The 20666-nt window shown below is 42.8% G+C and overlaps 1 protein-coding gene and 1 long non-coding RNA gene across 4 annotated transcripts; one reads left to right on the top strand and one right to left on the bottom strand.

The window, feature by feature from the left end:
- Positions 1–918: 918 nt before the first annotated feature.
- Positions 919–12889, bottom strand: tnfaip3 (tumor necrosis factor, alpha-induced protein 3). Of its 3 annotated transcripts, none has more exons than XM_040139559.1 (9): positions 12699–12889; positions 10520–10920; positions 6361–6551; positions 5872–6013; positions 5138–5308; positions 4850–5030; positions 3619–4616; positions 3203–3408; positions 919–2984 (listed from the first exon to the last, which is right to left on the bottom strand). In XM_040139559.1, the coding sequence occupies exons 2-9, from the start codon at positions 10824–10826 to the stop codon at positions 2703–2705; spliced, it is 2478 nt and encodes an 825-aa protein (XP_039995493.1). In that variant the 5' UTR covers positions 10827–10920; positions 12699–12889; the 3' UTR covers positions 919–2702. The 3 variants fall into 3 exon arrangements, with proteins under 3 accessions (XP_039995493.1, XP_039995492.1, XP_039995494.1); XM_040139558.1 differs by lacking the exon at positions 12699–12889 and adding an exon at positions 12386–12678; XM_040139560.1 differs by lacking the exon at positions 12699–12889 and adding an exon at positions 11899–12249.
- Positions 12890–13158: 269 nt separating this feature from the next.
- LOC120796571 lies at positions 13159–18397 on the top strand. The gene is made up of 5 exons (XR_005708390.1): positions 13159–13303; positions 13390–13498; positions 14790–14842; positions 15682–17616; positions 18263–18397. It is a non-coding gene; the product is annotated as an uncharacterized LOC120796571 (long non-coding RNA).
- The last annotated feature ends 2269 nt before the right edge of the window (positions 18398–20666 follow it).

Here is a 20666-nt window from a genome sequence, read left to right as displayed (position 1 = left end):
AATAATTCATTTCAGGACGACATATAAATAATTATCGAATCACACAATACAGATATCTTGATATGAATAAATACTTAACAAATAAAACCAGGCTTTTTTCATACAATACCCTATCGTCGAAAGGTCACACAAAGAAACTTCCACACCGTTTGCATGTTTTGTTACACCTTCTGCTCTTAAGCGGATGCTCTTCCTACTGTTGGAATGTCCCTAAGCAAGTCGGAGTACCATTCCTAAATGCCTCAGCAGCTTAGACAAGTCATGTGCAACTTATGTGATCATCTCCCAGTCAAACTCGGTCAGAGCCCCCAAAACCTTGTTAAGGGGTCCTGATGAGCTGACCACTAATTGGCCTTTAATTGATTAAGGTTTGTCTAGAGGTGATTAAAGCACACAGAGATCTACGTAAAGGCCATCAACACATGGGCTGGCCTGACAGCTTTAGATACAGTTGAATGAAAAGGCAGACCAAGAGCCTGTTTGTCTATGCTTTTCTAACAAGAGCCACAGATGGACATCTGCCTGCTGCAGTGGAGTTATTCTGCAGAAGTATGAGGGGAATAACTCTTCCAATTTATATCACATTTGAGTTACTCTGATAAATGTTTTATGCTTGAGGTTAATTCTTCGTATTTGGATAAAAATACACACTCAGAGAAAGATGGTGCCCATTTGGGGATTTTCAACATGAGAGAGATTGACAAGTTCTAATTTGTTATTATACATAATTGGAGATGTCTATCTGTGGCACTCTGGTTAGTTCAGAATGGTCCAGGCTGGCCATTTTTAAGGAGGTAACAACAACTGTTTGTCGATTGATGGCACATGTATTCTTTTTTTGGCAGAAACAAAACCAAGTATATCAAAATACAATTAAAAAAACCCCAAAACGAATTAAAAAAAAAAAAAAAACCCCAACAAAAAACCCAGGAATGTCAGTTTTGCGTATTCCAGACGCACACATGCGCGCGCTGTGTTTGTGTGTGTTGGAGATGAGGCATCGGGTTAGAAGGTCCTACAATATGGACCAAGATCCATATTCACAAAAGCATTTTATAGGTGGGAGCACTGATGCAGGATCACTGATCAGGCCCCTCTGGTCCATAAAATTTTAATCACTACGTAAAGGCAAAACTTATCGTGGGTCAGCCCCAATACTGTGCTGTTGTAGCGGCAGCACAAAACACATTCAGATAAACAAGATTAGCCAAAGCAGGCAATGGAATTGCTCTCTGAAGTTTTGAAATTGTCGCCTTGGCACATCCAGTGGGGTGGAGCAGAGAGGCATGCATTCTTTGTGGGTTTGTTTACCTACACATCACCTCAGGCTGGGGTGGGGCGCATACAATCTCTCAGAGCTGTGTTTGCATGTGCATGTGTGTGCATATGGGTGTATGTGGTGGAAAGGTGGATAATCGTCCAGAATTCACCCGTCATTATGTTCTCAGTTCTCTCTGTAGTTGGCAATCCCCTTTTCACAGGACTGGAACTACTGCATTTGTGTGCGCATGTGTAGGTACTGTATGTGTGCGCATGTATCTATGCGTTTCTAGGTGCTTAAGTGGTCAGTAAACAGGAAAACAATGTCCAAGGCAACAGCTCTGTTTTGGAGGAGAAGAGGGGAAATAAGAGGAAGGAAAGGAGGAATAGAAAGGGAATGAGTCCTGTCTCTACTGTGTTCTCTGCCTTCTGTCCGCTGACACCGCCAGCATGTTGGCTACAATGGAGAGGCTTGTATTTCTGTACATGTAGCACCAAAACTAGCAGGGGCCTGCCCTGTCTGTCTTGCACTGTGTAGACACATGGTCTGTTCTTACTTTCCACATCAAGCAATTCACAATAACTTCATATAACAGATATGTGACAATACTAAGTTTAATTTGCCTCAAAATATGAACTAACACTGCTATTGACTGACTAATGGAAGAAAATTCATTCTTGACAATTTTACAATATTGATTGCAAGAGCCTTTTTTGGCAAATCTTTGTCTACTGTGGGAGGACATAAATGAGTGATTTTGGAGAACTAAGCTAAAACAGTGGTGAATACCATTTTATTTCATTTCTAGCATTTCACTTGCTTTGCTTCGGCCCAATTTGGCTCACTTCTGCTTACTACTTGCACAGATTTGTTGCTGGGCTTCCCCAACTACTGCATCCCTCACTCTACAGAGCAAATGCTTGACAGACAGGCAGACAGATACACAGATGGGTTAAAGACAGACAGACAGACGGGGGGGTATAAATCCTTGGCTGTGGTCTAGAAAGCAATGTCAGATGCTTCTCGTTATGTCAACATACAATCATTTTGTCCGGCACGATTCACTACGTACCTCTAAATACATATTGTACACAGGAGTTAAGTCAGTTGCTCTGACATGTAGCCAAACCTCTCACCGTGTAAGTGCACAGGGCACATCAGATGATAATAATTGCACAAAGAGGTATTCTGGAGGCCATGTCTACTGCGAACACACACACACTCACTCCCCCCCCACGTACACACATTCTCTCTTCACATTCTACATGGGGGGTTTGATTTTCAGGCCATAAGGTTACTAGTTAGTCACTAGCTAGTTAGTTAGTTGGTTAGTTAGTATCAGAGGTGCATTGACTGGCATGGGGCGCCCACAGCAGGGCAGCGGCTCTAGCGTGCTAGCGATGTGTCATCATCGTCGCTGTGTGCATGGGTACGTATGCGGTCAGCCGCGGTAAATCTGTTTGAAGTGGTCACACTCATTGCAGTAGCCCTGTTTCTCTTGGTTGGCGTAGTGGTCGCAGCCCTGCGTCCGGCACCGCTGCTTGGACTTTTCCTTGGGCGCCTGCGCCCGCCTGCCCACCTCTCTGCCCTGGCCTCGTGTGTGGCACTCTGGGCAAAGGTCTGTGCAACCCGGGGACACGTTGCTGCAGCCACTCCGCCGGCACTGAGTCTGGGTCTGGGTCTGGGATTGCTGAGAAGATCTGGGTTTGGCTGCTCGGTCACGCTTTGTACAGAGAAAGAGAAGGGGAGCAAAGAGAAAGAGAGGAAAGGTCAATTGGCAACTGTGGACCGGCAGGATATCACAAGAGTTGGGAAAATAGGCGAGAATCAGAGAAAAAGAAAGACAACCAAAGGAAGGAGAAGAAACAAATAACAGATAACACAAGGTGAAGTACAGTACAGCAAGGTAGATGGCGATAAGAAGGTGTGGCAGACCCTTACCATGACTAGAGGAGGGGAGTGTGGTGTGCGATGTGCCACTTGGTTGAGCCGTGCGCTTTGCTCTTTGACGTAGCACTTGTCGCAGTAGCCCTCCAGCATTGCCTTGCCAACCGCACCACACCCAGGCCCACGACACCGTGAGGCGTTCTGGAAGCCTGCCTCCAAACCATGCCGGCTCTGGACCGGGGCAGGGGGAGGGGTCATGTCTGAAACATACAGTGGCTAACATAAGCAATGTCCCGTATAATTTAAAGTCTGAGTTAAGAAAAACAGAAATCCAACTACACATTACATATCAATAATCCCTACAAAACAAAAACAAACTCACAAAGACTTTTGTTTAAAATAACTTTCTTTTCTATGTCTGACAACCCTATAACATGATAAAAGTTTTCCAGTTTCTTGTAAAGACTTACGGTGGTTGGTCTGATAGTCGACGTAGCAAATAGTGCAGAAACCCAACTTCTCTGGCGTCCCAAAGAACTGGCAACCAGATCTTTTACAAGGCCGGGCCAGAGGGGCCTGCCATGCTGAGGTGTGCCCTGGGGTTAGGGTGAGGCATGGCCGCTCAGCATCCCTGGCCTGGCTCCAAGCCGAAGATGAGGCCTCAGTTCGGGGGTTGCTCTGCTGTGGCTCTCCCCTCTCTGGAGCCTGCTGTCTCTGCATGCAGGGTGGACACAGGCCATTGAATATCCTGAACACCTCCTGTCTACACATGCTGCAGCGTTCTGTCTCTGTCTCACAGCCCCCCCACTGGGTCCAGCCAGAGCCCTGGGCCTGGTGGGGGACTACAGGCCCCCCATTGGGGCCTGGGAGTCCTGTAGCAACCGTTACAGCTCCAGGGGGTCCATGGTTCTGCCTGGAGTTGAAGCAGCGCTCGCAAAGTCCATCATGCTCCACGCTAAGGGTGAAGAGGCAGCCGGGTGTCTTGCACTTCATGGCATGAGTTTCACTGTACAGGCTGAGGCTGGGGGCTGTGGGTGGGGCTGAGCGCGGGCTGGACAACACCACCCCTCTCCCAGACGAGGAGGATGGTGGGCTGCCACTTCGGGCTCCTCTAGAGTTCACCTCAGTCTCTGATCCCCCTATCGCACCTACCCCACCTTGTACCCCTCCTCCCTTGGTCTGTACCACCCCTTCTATCCTTGCTCCTCCACCGGTAGTGGCCTGTCGCTTCTCAAAGCATTCATGGCAATGAGGCTGCGTGTCCACAGAGACATAGAAGGTACATCGTGGTGTGGCACAGCGGATTTCGATGAGGGAGAGCTGGGAGACAGAGAAGGGAGGTGGGCGCTGTGGCTGGGCGGCCCATGCCTGCTCCTTGTCCTCCTGCCAGCGCTGGTACTCATGGTTGACAAGCTGCAGGTAGTCCTCCATCAGGTTCATGTCTTCAGGGAGATTGCCCTCATCCAGTCTTAGGACAGAGACACAGTACAATGTGTTTCTTAACTGAATTAAAACCATTAAACCATTTGACTTACAATATTTGTGATCATCGACCTAAAAATAAAGTTCTTAATTTCTGAGTTGCAACATGCAAAACTGCCTTAAACATTATGGCCAGGACCTACAACTGGGGCATCAATCTTTTATTTTTTCCTTTCCATTTTGTCCATTTAGGGGACAGAGCTTATAGTCTGTAAATACCTTGCAGCATTGATGATCCTTAAGACGTCATAGCCCAAGCCTATGACAGGGATCTCTATTAGTAACAGGTAGTCTTTGAGAAGCCTCTCTTTCTGCTGCTGTTCTTTCTCCATCAGGAAGTGAACCTTCAGCTCCTCAAAGTCCCCCCGTCCTGGGTTGATCAGCGGTACTGCTCGGATCTCTGAGAAATTAGGACCAGAACGTCACATGAGAAACCTCATATCTGGTATTTGTCTTTCTCGTTTTGTCATGTCAGGTACATAACACTGGTCTCTTATTGTTTCCTACCTGGACCACTGTCTTTGATGGTGATGAGAGGTGCAAAGTGTTGGGAGTCGTAGCCAAGCACTATCGGGTATTTGTAGCACTCTGTGGGCGGCCAGTGTAGTGGCAGATAAATCCCACCCACATTCAGAGGAGAGATGGAGGAGCCAGATTTCATACTCCTGACCACCTGGTCTGTTGGAAGAACAGCGATTCAAGAGTCACTTATTATTTTAAAGATGACTTTCCAAGAACAAGTTACACATGTTGTTAGTACATATTTTTATAGGACATATTGTTTGCATGTTCCTGAGAGAAATCGAACTTTTCAGCTTCTGGACAGAGGTAACTAATTTAGGAATTTGATGAATAATGCTAGCAATGCTTATCACTTATGCAGAGTGCCAATACAGAAACTTTTGATTAAACTGTCAACTGCACGGCAAGAACACCAAAAACAACTTTAAAATGGGAAACTCGAATATAGTTTAAAACAAGTTCCGGCATATTTACCCTCCAAACAGTTTATAAAGCACAATATCCACTCTACAGACATTAACCGAAATGGATGGGAGGTGATACAGTGAAATCAAACATCACGAAGACTTCAAAACAACTAACAGAAAAATGTTGATGGTTGAGTAGGCAACTCCCCCTTCTCTATCATTGAAAGACTTGTTAATACAAGACGAGCGAGCGAGTCTTTGATGGCTAACAGGCACCAGTAAAAATGCTTTGAGATGATAAAAAGTGACTACCTGCGATGACGATGATGGGTCTGCGGAGAATGTTGGAGAGGATGAAAATGTGAATGTCCTCCAGAGAGTCAAACTGGAGGCCGTTGCTACTGGAGACCGGAGACGCCATCTTCACAATCTTTTCCCACTCCTCTTCCCAGTTCTGGGATAGCACACACACATATACAAAACACAAAGAGTTAGGTTATTAACTTGTAGACACTTGTGTAATGAATTAAGTTCGAGTAAAATCATTCCAAAAAATATTTTGTAGGTACGAATATGAGGAGAATGATGTATGCTTATAATCTGACTTGAAATGTTCTGTAAGAATAAAAAATATATATTTACATTTATTTGTGGGTTGCATACAAGGATGCAAAAGAGACATTTACTGTGTCACTGGCACATAGGTTGTATTTTTTAGTTCAGGCTACTGTCGTTTAGCAGTCATCTTAATGCAGAGTAATGGAAAAAGCTTTTAAGATGGAATTCGTCTAATCTTCATACCATGGTGGTGTATCGGAGTCCAGTCTGGGTGAACTCCTGGGACTGGAGCAGCTCTGCCTGGAAGCGGGCTCTAAACACGCCAGTGTCCGTCTCCTTCAAAACCCCGTGGAGGGCTTTTCGAAGCACCAGGTCTGTGTCCTGAACCCCTAGCATGTACTGAGAGGCTGCATGGAGCAAACAGTTCCCATCTCCTATAGACACATACAGAAGAGGTAGGCAAAAACATAGGATATTAGCACTACAGGTAGTTCATTTTATACATGGGACACAAACTTCTAAAACTGTGCAGGGGACCGGCACATGCACATGCAAATGCGGTGTGTACTCAGCATACACAACAGAAAATTGCAGTGTGCACACACACAAGCGTAACAAAAGTCTGGGGATTTCCAAGCTGTCGGGATAGTTGTTGCACTATCTGGTGTCTAGACTATTATATGAACCTCACATGTCTGAATATACGCACACACCACAGACAAAGCTCAGCTTCTACACAGCTGGCCTTAGAAAAATGGCCCCTTAATTTACCTGAAATACATTTTTGAAAAGTTAAATATCACTCTTTTAATACCTTTATCTTCCCAGAAAACCTCCAACAATATGTTGTCTAGTCTCGTGACAAAGAAAACTATTTCCTCTATATTCTAATAACTGTCCAGAGAGATAAAGAGTTGGTTTCTCAAAAGGCACTTGTTTGTGTGTGCGTGTGAGAGACAGAGCACGGGCGACTAAAAACCCTGGAACTTTATTTGTTCTCCTATGGCAGTGCTGGGTCTTTTTCTCATTGTGAAACAGGAGAGCCCATGTTTGTCAATGTGTAAAGCTCTAAAAAACCCTGTTGCCATACTAAAACACAGGAATTTCCCTGCGCTAACTTCTGCCTCTTGTGTGTGTGTTCCCCTCCTATGATCCCAACGCATCAGTGCTACTCAGCTGGTCCTGGACTTTCCACAGGGGTGTGGCTTGGACAGGATGGAATGCTATCTTTTAACTACTGCTATCAACACCTGATGAAGGCTGTGATTAGTGAGCGCTGAGATAACACGTCGAGTCACATGCACAAACCTATACAAATGTACAGTAATGTGCATTACCTGGCAACAGTTCACACGCACCTGAAGCGTGCAAACCTGTCCCTGTATAATAGTGCTGTATGAAAATGAAACTAATACCGCGAGAATCCTAATCTAAGAGCTGTTCGCATTACAAGAACTAACCTTTGTACAGGAAAAGTTATTTACAGCTAAGAAAATGTTAACCTACAAGGAAAATAAAAGCCAGTGATTAATGTCATACCATAGGCCAAACTGTGATCGGGTATCTCACAATAACATTACCTGTGGTGCAAGGTAACTGTAATGTGAGATACAGTTGTTTTCATTCAACCAAAGGAACACCCCACTGAACTTTGTGGAAAAAACCACATCTGCTTCTATTTCAGACTAGCTAGCTGTTGTTGCATTTCGGCACTCTTGCATCACGCTCAACAAAAAAAACAAAGTGAGAAAAGGCATCCTCGACTGCACCATCCTCAACAGAGATACATACACAGGCATACAAAAATAGGTATAAACGGCCAAATGCGCATGCATAATTGCTTCCTATTGTGCACAGAAACACAGAGGCGTTTGACCCTGAATTGAGCTGCTTAACGACTAAGGATGAAAGATGGTCTGCTTGTCCCATCGGCCTGTATATAGCCACTTCCTCTGTGGCAAGCTGGGACACATCCCGAAAACAAACTACTGTAGGACCAGATTTAATCGTCATCTGTTTGCCATCCAGGTGATACAAGTTTGTAATGCTGTGCTTTCCAGTGGGGCTATAGGTTTGTGTCACACATGATCCACTATTCTACTCCTCTAGACTAGTCCAACAAAACGAGTCCTGGCCAAGACTATTTTTGTTTCTGCCCGGAAAAGAACTGGAGTGTTTAGTAAACAATAATGTGATACTACATTATGCACAGAAACCTGAAATCTGTACTTATAAGGCAAAACACAGCAACAGTGTTTCTGTCCTCTCTGTTAGTACAGTATGTAGAGTCAGTGTATTGTAGCTGAACAAATCCGGCCTGTTGGGGACACATGACAGACATGGGATGCTGTTTGGGAAAAACCCTCGGATGCATCCTAGACGTTCAAGACAGAAGACAAACTGAATTTCAATAACGCATTTCTTCAGTGGGTGGAAAAGTTACATGAAAGAAGAAAACGGATATGGCCCTGTTATTTTTAATTGCCAGGGAGTGGACGTTTAACAGGGATGTTTTGCTTTTATGATGGTCAGTTGTATTTCTTAGTCTAGCCTGGGAATGAAGTTGGATTTTCGGAAGACTGAGTTGAGAGGTTTTAATCTTTTCTAAATTCACATAGCTGTAGAACTGAGAAAAAGATTTTGGGCTAACGGGTGAATTTAGGTCCCAGACGACATGGAGACCGATCTCATAACAGTGTTACAACTCTGAGAAGATTGATTAATATGACCTGCTCTGAGTGGATGTTCATTAACGGACTTCTGCTCTCTCACGTTCTGTGCGTGTGTGTGTGTGTGTGTGTGTGTGTGTGTGTGTGTGTGTGTCTGCTGAGCTCCAGTGACTCAGCAGCAGTCAGTCAGTCCTCTGAGCGTGTGTGTGTGTGTGTGTGTGTTGCCCGTCCTCTGCTCAAAGTCACGTCTGGATGTTTCAGAGTGAAACACTCCAGCTCTAAATTGTCTCATCATTCTGACATCATCTTTGCAAGCCAGGAAATTCCATCCAGGTTACTGGCAGAAGAAGTTAGAAGAGTTTTGTCATCAAATCAGGAGTCTTTCTGAAGAGGAACCATGAGTTGATGAGAGATACAGAAACTGCCTTAGTAATTACAAACTTCAGCATCGGCAGGGCCCCTCGCAAAGCGTCTCACAATTTACGAAAAACAAGCAAGAGGACATAATACAAAACACGGAGCAGGTTCCTCATGCATTCAGTTACTGAACAAAGCAAATTCTTAGATGAGATCGGTATAGGAATTTCTCACCTTTAAGTCTTAATCACTTCCTATGAGAAAGAAAGAGCCTATATCCTCTGGAAACTCACATGTTTAAGACAAACTTCACAGCACTTGATTTCCGCTTCCTTCTTCTGTTTTGAATGCTATGGCTGTTTCCCTTCAAAATTGTTTTTTCCCCTCATCTAAAAATAGACCTGAGACTGTTGTACACACCACATTTATTTAAGTTCTTGCAATATAGATAAAAAGGCCAGGAGAGATAATGACACACAGCTGGATTTAGTCACATTTGATTTAACAAAGCCTGTTGAGCTGTGACACATCTGACAGTCACAAAGACAGCAACCTAAACCTACATCAGTCAGGAAGGTGGGGAATTTAAGGTAAAATTATTTTAGATGTTTTGAGATCCACTGACATTCACACTCCTTACACACCTACACAGAAAAAGAGGGGACGTACCCCTAAGGTTGTAAATGAAAAACTGTGGAAATAGTTGAGTCTGAAACATCATCGACAGTAAATAACAGTCGTGCATGTGACGCCAGAGAATTTCCCAGCACAGCTATGATCAGAAGCAATCAGGCCCATGTCTGAATGTTTGCCTACCCCGGGATGTTCCTGTGTTACAACATCCACGTAACAGAAAACATGACTTAGCAACGGGCTGACTGAATTCAAAACACTCAGCTCGGCACAGTAAAACCAAGGGGGCTGCTAAATGTATGCGAAAGTGGAACCTGCGTCCCCGGATTGTTGTCATTTACAGTAACCCTGCTTGTGGGTAATGACATCTCAGAATTTACATAATGAAATAGCCCTGGCTCATAAATACGCACCTCCTCTATCACAGAAAATGAAACAAAAGCAAAACACATCCTCTGCCCTTAGCAATGAAGATCGCTACGGTTCCCGAAATCAAGGAACAAAAGTTTGAAATCAGCTCTGTGACCAACTGTTGAATCTGTTGAGCTTTGTATTAAATGGCACCACAAACTCCTGCTCCACAAACCAGAAATTTAAATCTGTGATAAAACATCCCAAAACCTCACTAAAATGCTCAAAACCTCACTGAGCGTCACCCACAAGTAAGAAAATCATAGAAACCTGGTTTTCTGGAGACTCCAGATTCCAGTACAATTCCTGAACATCAGTTAAATCTCTCTTACCATTGGTACGTAGGGGCACCATCTTTTTCACCTCCCGACACCAGTTGAGCTTCTTCTCCTGTTCTAATGAGGCCTGCATGGCTCGGTCCAGGATAGCGGCCTGCACCACCTCCCTGAAGGCCTGTGGGAAGTGGTTCATGGCGATCATCTCCAGAGTGTACCTGTGCATACCCCGCAGGTGGTGCATCAGGCCTCCGCTGGCCGCGGGCTTAACCACGTCGTTGGGCACTCGCTGACGGATCTTCACCGCCTTCAGCAGGTTGGAGACAAACAGGAATTTGGGGAGGAAGTTCTGACCCTGCGACATGGCGGATGGGTGGCCAGGTGGATGGAAGGAGGGGAGGAAGAGGAACGAGGAGGAGGAGGCGGCACCAACCGCCGACGACCGAACAATGCGGAAACTGGATGGAGAGAAGGGGAGCGGTGGAGGGGATATGTTATTTCACAGTAGAGTACAGTAGAAAAGAATAGAACAGACCGGTGGGAAATTTTCAGTGGAGATTCCCCTTCCTTATTAATTGAGACTCAAGACATAACTTAATTTACAGTTTGTTCGGGAAATCACCCAACACACAGGATCATCCCACTGCGGAGGTTGGTGCTTTTTGACTAGAGATTCTGGTGGGCCTAACAGAATAAAGTACACAAAGAACCCTTTGTATCCTTGTTTGTTCTTGTAATTCTCCTTTTCGTCTCGATGGTTTTTAAGAGTTTCCGCCAACAGGGCGTCCCAGTGTCCCACTGAGCTCAAAGCCTTCCAACAATAAACTGGTGTTTTCCAGACTTCAACTAAAGGCCACCCAGGGCTTCCCAGGCTGCTGGGAAGGTCACACTGACTGGCCCAAGGTCTCGCCACTCGCCCCCACTTTTCTCTAGAGGGCAAAACTGTCTGCCTGCATTAAGTCTTTGTTTAAAACATGGGGTAAGGCTAGGAATCGTCAGAAAATTTTTGATACCAGTGCCAGTACCAAAAATGATACTGTTCTCAATACCATAGTTTGAGGAAGATTAACATTTCCTAATCCCATCTAACAAAATAGTTAAACCTCCCAATAAATCACTGTTTAATGTTGTCTTAACACAAGCAGCTATGAAATAATTTTTCATGAATAAAATACAACCTAGAGTTTGCAACGTTTCCCGATTTAAGTCAGGAAATTTCAGTTTGAAGGATAAACAAACGAGACTAAGAATCTGAATAATTAGTTGGTGCCAACATGCATTACTTGACCGTTTTAATACTCAATGCTATAGTATATTTTGGTGGCTACTTAAAAAGTATTAAGATTCAATGCCCAGCCTGACATTGGAAGTATGGTAAACGAGTAGCGTGACTGTTTTAGAGGAATATTTTCCCCAAAATGAAAAGGGAGTCATACATTCTCAGCTCACAGGAAGTATAAAGTGATGGTCAGCAAGGCCTGGAGTTCTGCTGACTTTTTAACTTGCACCAAGATCCACGAGTCAACCGTTTAGAAGCTGCCAGTCGGTGGACGCTGCCTAAGTTCCCAACTGCAACACCTGAATATCTCGCTCGTAGTGGCCCCTGTGCCCCCACTACCCGAACAGCAGCAGGTGCAACAACAGGCCAGGCCATGCTAAAGGGCTACTCAGTCACATGAGGGACCAGACAACAGACACATCGATGTCAGCGAGCGCGTTGACACGCGTTGACTCATTAATCGCCGTTTGGTGTGCTGGCGCCGCTGCAGGACTTCTGGGCAGACAGACAGTGGCACGGCGGCGGACGCTACGGTTTAGGTTTTCTCTCTGGCCCCCCACACACACGCGCGCACACACGCGCACACACACACACACAGAGAAAAAGCACAATAACGGGAGACTTTGCTGACGTTCGAGGCTTACGTAATTCCAATGACAACTGCCCCTGAAACAATGTAGCGCTGAATCGCGTCTCGCGCCGCGGGTTTTGACACGGTGCAGCGGCGCCGACGCCACATTTGCCTGTTTAAATGCCCTGTGATCCGCTCGCGGGGGGTGACGTCTTTGTAAACAATGGCTGTCAAAAGCCACTGTCGTGAGCAGGCTCCGGGCTCCCTCCGTGTCCCCAGAAACACGACCATACGTTACTCGAGGCCCAGACGTGTTGTACCCACCGGGTCTCACCCCCTTGGCTAGAAAATGCTGTCCGCGTGGGGAGGGAGGACTGGCGTCTTACCTGTGTAAAATGTCGGGGTAATAACAAAGCCCTCCTGGATGCTCAGGCTAGTCCTCTCTCAGCCACTAAACTCAGCCTCACTGCAGCGGTGCTCGGCGCCATTCAACCTCCTCTTTCCGTCAGTACCAGATCTATCTTGGAGCTCTTGCAGCTTACGAAGCCTTTCAAAAGAGTACACACGTCCGCGAACGCTAGTTGTTTTTTTTTTTTTTGGTTTTTTTTTTTGTGGTTTTTTTTTTTTTTTTAAAGGGAGGAAACAGCCCAAGTCAAGGGGATTTCCACACGGGGACTTTCCGTTTACCCATTTTCCTTTCTCTCTCTCTCTCTCTCTCTCTCTCTCTCTCTCTGTCACAACCTGGAGTTACAGCTCACCGCCGCCAGGGGGGGTCTCTATCCGTCGGTCTCGGCGCTGAAAAGCGTTTCCCACCTACGGTGCACAGAGAAGCTTCACCGGGGGAGCGAGACGGGTCGCATCATATTCTATTTCATGTAACAGCCTCAGAAATAAGTCATTGGGTCGCAATGAACCCAGCCTCGGCAAATGAGTCAGGAGAACGAAAGAAAAACCTCATCACTTGATCATAAGTTGACTGTGACCTGCTGAAGTAGGCATGTATGTATTTATCTGTGTATTTCTGTATGGATGAGTACAGCTATTGTAATGATGATGTGATTATGTTTTGACTTTTAGGAAATCGTGTTGTAAAACTGACTTGCTGGTGCTCAGAGGGAGTTGATGTCTTGCTCAAGGACACCTCAGAAGCCGTTGTGGGCTCTCTGCCACCAGGCTGGATGCAGAGGTGCAAGATTCACTTCAACTAGTCTGTTTCTACCTTTCTCTGTCTTTTAATAGTCCATAAGTTTGTGGATTATCAATTATTTATTCTTTCATGCCCACTCAAGTGCAGTTAGTAAGTTATTTATGTTATTTATTTTTTCATTCACATTCAAGTTCCCAGCCCACATGGACTTATAAGAAAAAGAAAGGAAAAAACAACAACATTTGGGCAGTGGTGAAACAGAAAAAAGATCATAACTTTTTACATATAAAAGAACAATGCAAACAAAAAACTCTGTGTCATGTGCCTGTCTACAAATAAAATATAACACAAAAAAAGTTCCCTTCCTAAAAACTATTTTTAAAAAAATGGTACCACCGGGCAATTTTACTAAAAAAAAAGTGTAGCCTGTAAAATCATCATATAATGAGTAATAAATCAATTAATCTCATTAAAAGAAAGTCTCTTCAGGGAACCTACATGCCTCCATAGCTAATGGCAATGTACCAGAACGTAACTGCAGAAATCTTGACATCTTCATTCTGCAATGTAGTTGTTTCTCGTAATTTAGGTTTGTACTAAGCAGACCTCGTCATCTTTCCTTATACATATTTAGCAAAAAAATGCACAGCACCATCACCCAACATCCATCCCGTCTGTGGTGTCAGAGAAGTTAAAACGCTTTACCTTTGGGTTACGGGTACGGTGGTTAACAGTCTGTATTATCAGTGACTGAGCCACCGGTGCGTGGCAAAGTACACCAACTGTTTTCTGCGGTCTACCAATATAGAAGCTATGACAGAAAAGCAGTCACATCTCTGCTTTTGCTCCAACTGCCACATTTGACTTGCTCATGTTGCATGTGCAAGTATGATAGGTGAGACAGAAAGGCTTGATATATTTAGATGGCATGACGAAACACTATTTGCCTATGTGTTCTTGGGTGTGTGTGTGTGTGTGTGTGTGTGTGTGTGTGTGTGTGTGTGTGTGTGTGTGTGTGTGAGAGTGTGAGAGAGAGAGAGACACAGAGAGTTATTGTGGCAATGTTTATGGGTTACTGTGGTCCATGTTTGTGCCCATAGCGACACATTTTAAAATCTATTCAGTATAGGGCTGCAAAATACTATTATTATTTTCATGTGCTCATTAATATGTTGATTGTTTTTCAGTTTAATCAATTATCTGTTTAGCAGTAAAATTCCACAAAAGTTAAAAATACCCACGACAAGTTCCTAGTGCCCAAGTTGATATCATCAAATTGTTTGAATTGCCTGACCAACAGTCTAAAACCCCAACGTTATTCATTTTTCAGTGATATAAAATGGAGAAAAGCGGCAAATCTTCCCATTTGACTGTCTGGAAATGGTGAGTATTTGATACAGTTTTTGTCAATTATTTTTTTCCTCAGATGACTAATAGATTAATCTGTTAATAGATTTATCTTTTCATTACTAAGAATGTTAATATTACACAGACCACAACAACTTCCAGGGCATCACTTTTCATATTAGATTTATTTTTTAAATGCATAATCTAGCCAGACCCACAGTAATTCCAAATCGATTTACCAATACTCTGTCTTCCAGATGTTTGAATATAATATACAAAAGCAGAATGTTGTGTTAACTGTTACGCAAATCAGAGGTAAAACTTTGTGTTGCATTTCCGTTGTGGACAAATACCCAGATTTATTACTGTCAGGGAAGAACATGTTGTTTTATGTTCCTGTTGTTATCCAACTAAAACGGGACAAACTCCTGTGCTGATTAATTCCTCGCTTTCTAATTTCTTTTCCCTTCCCTGTGGAAAGACTCCTTGTTCTGTGTTGTCCCCAAAACACTGGAAACCACAGTACCTTTCCTACCTACTCATGCGGGGAACAGAAACTCTAATAATCACCTGACAGCGTGGATTTGTGAGAAATTAATTCCCTGAGCCAGCCTTACCTTTCAAAGACCAAAACGGGCACAATGCTCTTGCCCCAAAGTTGACATTTAGCACACACTGTATGTCAAATTGAACAAGTACAATGTCACCTCTACTGAATTCATAAATTCCCATTACTTAGAATCCATTAGGAGCTTCAGACACTTGAAACATGATCTGACTGCTCTGATTGAACTGTTTAGATGCTATATTGTCAATTACTAATGAGGCTATTGTAAAAAAAAAATGCTGATGATAACTCTTCACACTTTTTATAGGTTCGTTACTGGATCACATGCTGGCTGACTCACAGGCTGGGATGATCACTACCAGCCGGTTGTGAAAGTGGCGAAAGCCAAACACCTCAGTCATCAGCACACGGGAAACCCCAGAATAGAATATTGGCCCACTTTGTTGTTCCAAATCAGCGGGTGGTTCAATATGAGCAATCCTCTAAGGTTGTTGCTGTCCAACTCTTTCACAACATTGCTCTACATGGGATGGTCAGATATAACACATGCTGAGAAGAGTTCAAAAAAAAAAAAAAAATCACCTCTGGATTTTTCTGAGTGTAAAGGAATCTCTTAAGAACTCCCCCAGAGTATAATTAAGGTTAAACTTATCCCTCATTAAATGCCCTATACGACACATACCGCACCACAACAAGCCATACTACTGTGACTCTACTGGCAATCTGAATTTCCCTGAAAATTCTTAAAAGATTTAAGTCGGTTTAGAAATACGAAAAGCAATTACTTTCTTGAAAGCTTTCTACTCAAATTCGAAAATTCGAATTTTCTTTTCAAACAGTGAAGCGTCCTCTGACAAGCTGCTGTAACTGGTTCGGTACAATCGTACAACATGACAATTGTGCAGTGATGGAATGTAGCAAAGTACATTTACTGTACTCAAGTATTGTAGTTACAGTAATACTACAATTGAGATGAAAAATACTGTACTTTTTACTCCACTACATTTATTTGACAGCAGTAGTTACTTTACAAATTCAGATTTCACACAGAAAACATAAAAGCATCATATGAAATAGGATGCATTGTTAAAAATAGAAAAGATAAAACTTCTCAAAAGTGTACAATGTAGTTTTAAGTTAGCAAAGTATGGTACTGCCGCTTGGTTTGACAACAACTGTTTTTAACTTTTTAAAAAGACTAAACTTTTTAAAAGTTGAACATAAGTATTGTGAATGTATAATCTGATTCCCTCAATTAGAAGGCTATCGTGACTTGTGGTCACACTTTGTCTGAAAGTGGTTTGGTTGCCTTGGTTCTGTCTTCAACTAAAAACATCAACAGTGATGACAAAATGAAATCTTCTCAATATGCATGGCCTCCATTGGCTGCTTAATAAAACATCTCATATTAGAGAGTCCGCAAAGAGGCCCTCCCCTCAGTTACGTTGATGCCATTTGACTATTATTCTCTAGTAAAGGAGGCAGAGGTTACGAGCAAGATGTTCGGAAAACATGCTAAAACTGACCGACTCATTGGGACTTTAACTGGTCATAAGTTTCACAATGTAAAAAAAAAAAAAAGGAGGACATCAGCTTTTGATCCTGAGTGTTACTACACTTCTTTGTACAGCACATACAGCACATGTGATCTACTCAAGAAGTCGCTGTGACGTTGTGAATGAGCTTGAATCCAGCATGGGACCCTTGTCACATGTCATCTTCTATCCTCTCTCAGCTCTAGATAAGTTACTGCAGTCTACCTCACATATGTGTTGAAATAAATAAACAGCATCTTATGTTGATACATATATGCACAGCACATTCCCTGCCCCTCTTTAAAAAAAAAAAACGCACAAGACAACTGGAATTGAGGTTTATGATAATCAAAAACATGTTGGACATTTACACGGCTATATACTGGCAATCCAGGTACTTTACATTAATGTATAAGCCTCATAATACGAACCAATGTATGTCCTCCAGAGTCATACATCCCTCGTGTTCTGACAGTGTGGCCAGTCCCTCAGAGTGACTTCTGAACCCAGATCGTTCCATCAGAGCCCCAAAAGCCTTGGGGCTCTGTCCTGGTATGAGGTGGCAGAACAGCGGGGAGAACCCTGGGGAGAACTGTGAAGGGGAACATCTCAATGGTCTTCTGGCTCCTCTTCTCAGTGGAAAGCACCTCGGAGGCGGATCGAAACCAACCCCCACTGACGATCACTTGACACAGCTTTGTGTAGGGGTAAGGGCTGCGTTAACTTCACACAGTTCCATCGTCAGATGTCATATATATCTCTTTTTTTTGGGCCGGTAGTCGACAGACACCTCTAAAAGGTGACGTTAACCTGGACAGAGAGAGCAATGTGGGTCGGATAGGTGGAGGATGAAATAGCAATAGAGGCCAATTTACTGAACGAGCCTGACCTCTAGTGGCATTCACGTAGAAGCAGAGACAAAAAAGCAAACACTGACCTGGTAAAGCATTGGACTGTGATGATCAATAGGGGTGAGAAGACACAAGCACATTTACTCAAGTACTGTGTTTCAGTATAATTTTGAGGTACATGTTCTTTCCTTGAGTGTTTTTATTTTATGTCACTTTGTGCTTCTGCTCCACTACATTTATTTGATAACATTTGTTACTTTTCATATTCAGATTAATAATATACAACATAATAACAAATAAATTATCGTGTATTATAGAGTAAGCTATATAATAAGAAAAATTCTAAAATGGGCCGTTCTGCATAAGTACTTTTAATTTTGATATTATAAGTATATTTTGATGCTAATACTTTTGTAGTTTTACTTAAGTCAGATATAGAAAGCATGACTTTTACTTGTAAATTGAGTTTTGCTTGAGTAAAAGATCTGCGGACTTCTTACAGCGCCGATGATCACCCTGTCACATGGAGGCAGCTACCAGGACGGTTCCATGGACATTTCTCATATCTTCACAATAAGAGGGCATGAAAGAAAGATGGCTGAATAGTTGAACCGGTGCTATTTTCACCATACACCACAAAGAGATTAAAAGCTTGAGCTCTGTCAGAGCTGTGCCAAATGTGTGGATATCTTTCTATTTTATGTTTCTATAAAGTCTTATATGTATATTATCCTTGAAATCAATCATTCCATCTATCATATTTACATATGCCATCTAATCAATAAAACATCAATTTGGCAGAATGCATGTGTCTTCAAAACCTATATATTAAATGTGACAACTATGCACCAAATATTCATCTTAAAATATAGGGAAATCTTTTCATCTCGGAAGTCATCAAGGCACCCTCCTCCACAACAATAGGTTAGCTAAACTGAAACTGGAAAACTAAAATTGTACTATATGCGGATCTATTAAAACTGTCTACTCATCGGCAGCCGTTTATCTTGTATTTTCGAAGGCTCTACCGCCCTGAAATATAGTAGCTCCATATGTGTTTTAAGAAAGCATTTGCGGAGGTCAACGCATCGGAAATAACTGTAGATTTATTACCTTGGTCAGTCATATATATATACAAAGTTTCTTCAACAGTTAACTACTCCATGATGCGAACCGGTGGCAGACTGTCAGAAGACAAGTCAATAACGACAACCTCATGATACTGATATGCTATGAAGGAGCAGTAGACAGTAACTAAGTACATTTTTGACTATTTTTGATTTACTTTATTTATTTCAATTTAAACGACTTTTATATGTGACATAAAAAAAAACCAAACACATGAGAAGCTTGTAAAATACACCACACTTTAAGATTAAACTAGTGGTTCCCAGTCTTTTCAGCTTGTGGGCCCTTAGAAAAAAAACAGTGTCTGGATGGGGCCTCTTGTGATGTTTCAGCTGTCTGGGAGTTGTTAGTAGTAGCCCCCTGGCTCACTGAGTTTCCAGTAGAGGGTAATATTTTCCAGTTGCCACCGGTGCAACAGGCTTGGCCATGTGAATGCGCACGGAGAGCAATGGAGCAGCAGATTTTTGTAGTACAGTCAGTCAGTTTGGCATGGAGGAAAAGACTCCTTTATAGTTACTTATAGCTGAACTGTCAGAACTATATAGATGATCCCTCAGTGTCCTTTTACCTGCTTCAGCATTCCTCTCTCCACCTCTTCCACAGAAAAGGCAGAGCTGTCAAGACATGCCTGTAACACTCATGCCTGTCCCAGGGTGTGGCTCTCTGGGTGTGCAGAGCTCGTAATTCATGACTCACGTCTGTGGATCTGTGTGTTGTTTATCAGCTATTTTCCTCTATGTGCGTGGGGTGACAATCGCTATGAGTAGGAACTCTGAGACATGATCATCATTTACAGTACATATGAGGACAGATACGCATTTTTTTAATTCAGGCTCGGACTCTTCAGCACGTTCAGTTTGAAATAAAATGAGGGTTACAGTATTAAAATGCCAAAGCCTCAGCTTTAAGTAGGTCAATATAGAGAGAACTGAATATCTTCTGAAGTATATGCACACAAACTATGACCTTTTTCCCTTTTCTCCTCTTCATCTTTCTTTCCTCCAGCTTTTTGTTCCTCTATCACCCTCTTTACCCTTCCAAACAAACATGGCATCTCTGCAATGTAAAAAAAAAAATAAAAATAAAGAGTCAAAGAAACTTAACCTCTTCAAAAAAGAAACTCTTTATTGAATAAAAATACATAGACTACCAAAAATAATCAATTCATACTACAGCAGTAAAATAGCTGGGTGACTTCCAGAATGGATGAAACTTAATAAGGCATTCTCTATAGAACAGTATATACCCACACAGTGACTAGTAATGCTTATAAAAGCTGGTGCTGTAATGATTCCTGCCTGTAGATAAAAGCACATCTTTCACCTTACGTTTGAGACATACAGGCAGGGTTTCTTCAAGTGTAGACCTGCCCGAATCTGTGCTCAGTTAAAATTTACGAAATTATAGCAGTTGGGCTGTGGACGTTGACTGCTGATCTATGATCAATCGTCACTCACAAATGATCATTCCTCTGAACTGGTTGATGTAATTAAACCAAATAGTTTGGTTACAACTTTGGGCTGAACATAAATGTGACGTGACAATTAAGCACAAGTCAGTGAAACCAGACTGACCAGTTTGCTAAAACATTCAATGATCGAAGAATCTAAGGCACAGGTTTTAGATATAGTATGACAGAAGATTTTATTCCTTGGTCTTAGTTTCTCATCAAACCGGAAATTGGCTAAAGTAGCATTATCAAAATTCATGAATGCTTTTAGAAAATAGAGGATCGGTCATCTGTCTTTCAAGGAATTCAAATGAAAAATATTTTAGTC

Source organism: Xiphias gladius, chromosome 11 (assembly GCF_016859285.1).
Source record: "Xiphias gladius isolate SHS-SW01 ecotype Sanya breed wild chromosome 11, ASM1685928v1, whole genome shotgun sequence".
Taxonomy (NCBI): Eukaryota; Metazoa; Chordata; class Actinopteri; order Istiophoriformes; family Xiphiidae; genus Xiphias; species Xiphias gladius.
This window is presented reverse-complemented; position numbering and strand designations above follow the sequence as displayed.

What these genes read in the sequence shown, in the direction of transcription:
- tnfaip3 (XM_040139558.1), bottom strand. Translation starts at nt 12,603, where the DNA reads ATGGTCGTGTTTCTGGGGACACGGAGGGAGCCCGGAGCCTGCTCACGA. An exon ending in GCAGTTGTCATTGGAATTAC is followed by an intron (nt 10,921 to 12,385) that starts GTAAGCCTCGAA and finishes CTCTCCATCCAG; the next exon opens with TTTCCGCATTGTTCGGTCGT. An exon ending in ACTCCCCTCCTCTAGTCATG is followed by an intron (nt 2,985 to 3,202) that starts GTAAGGGTCTGC and finishes CTCTGTACAAAG; the next exon opens with CGTGACCGAGCAGCCAAACC.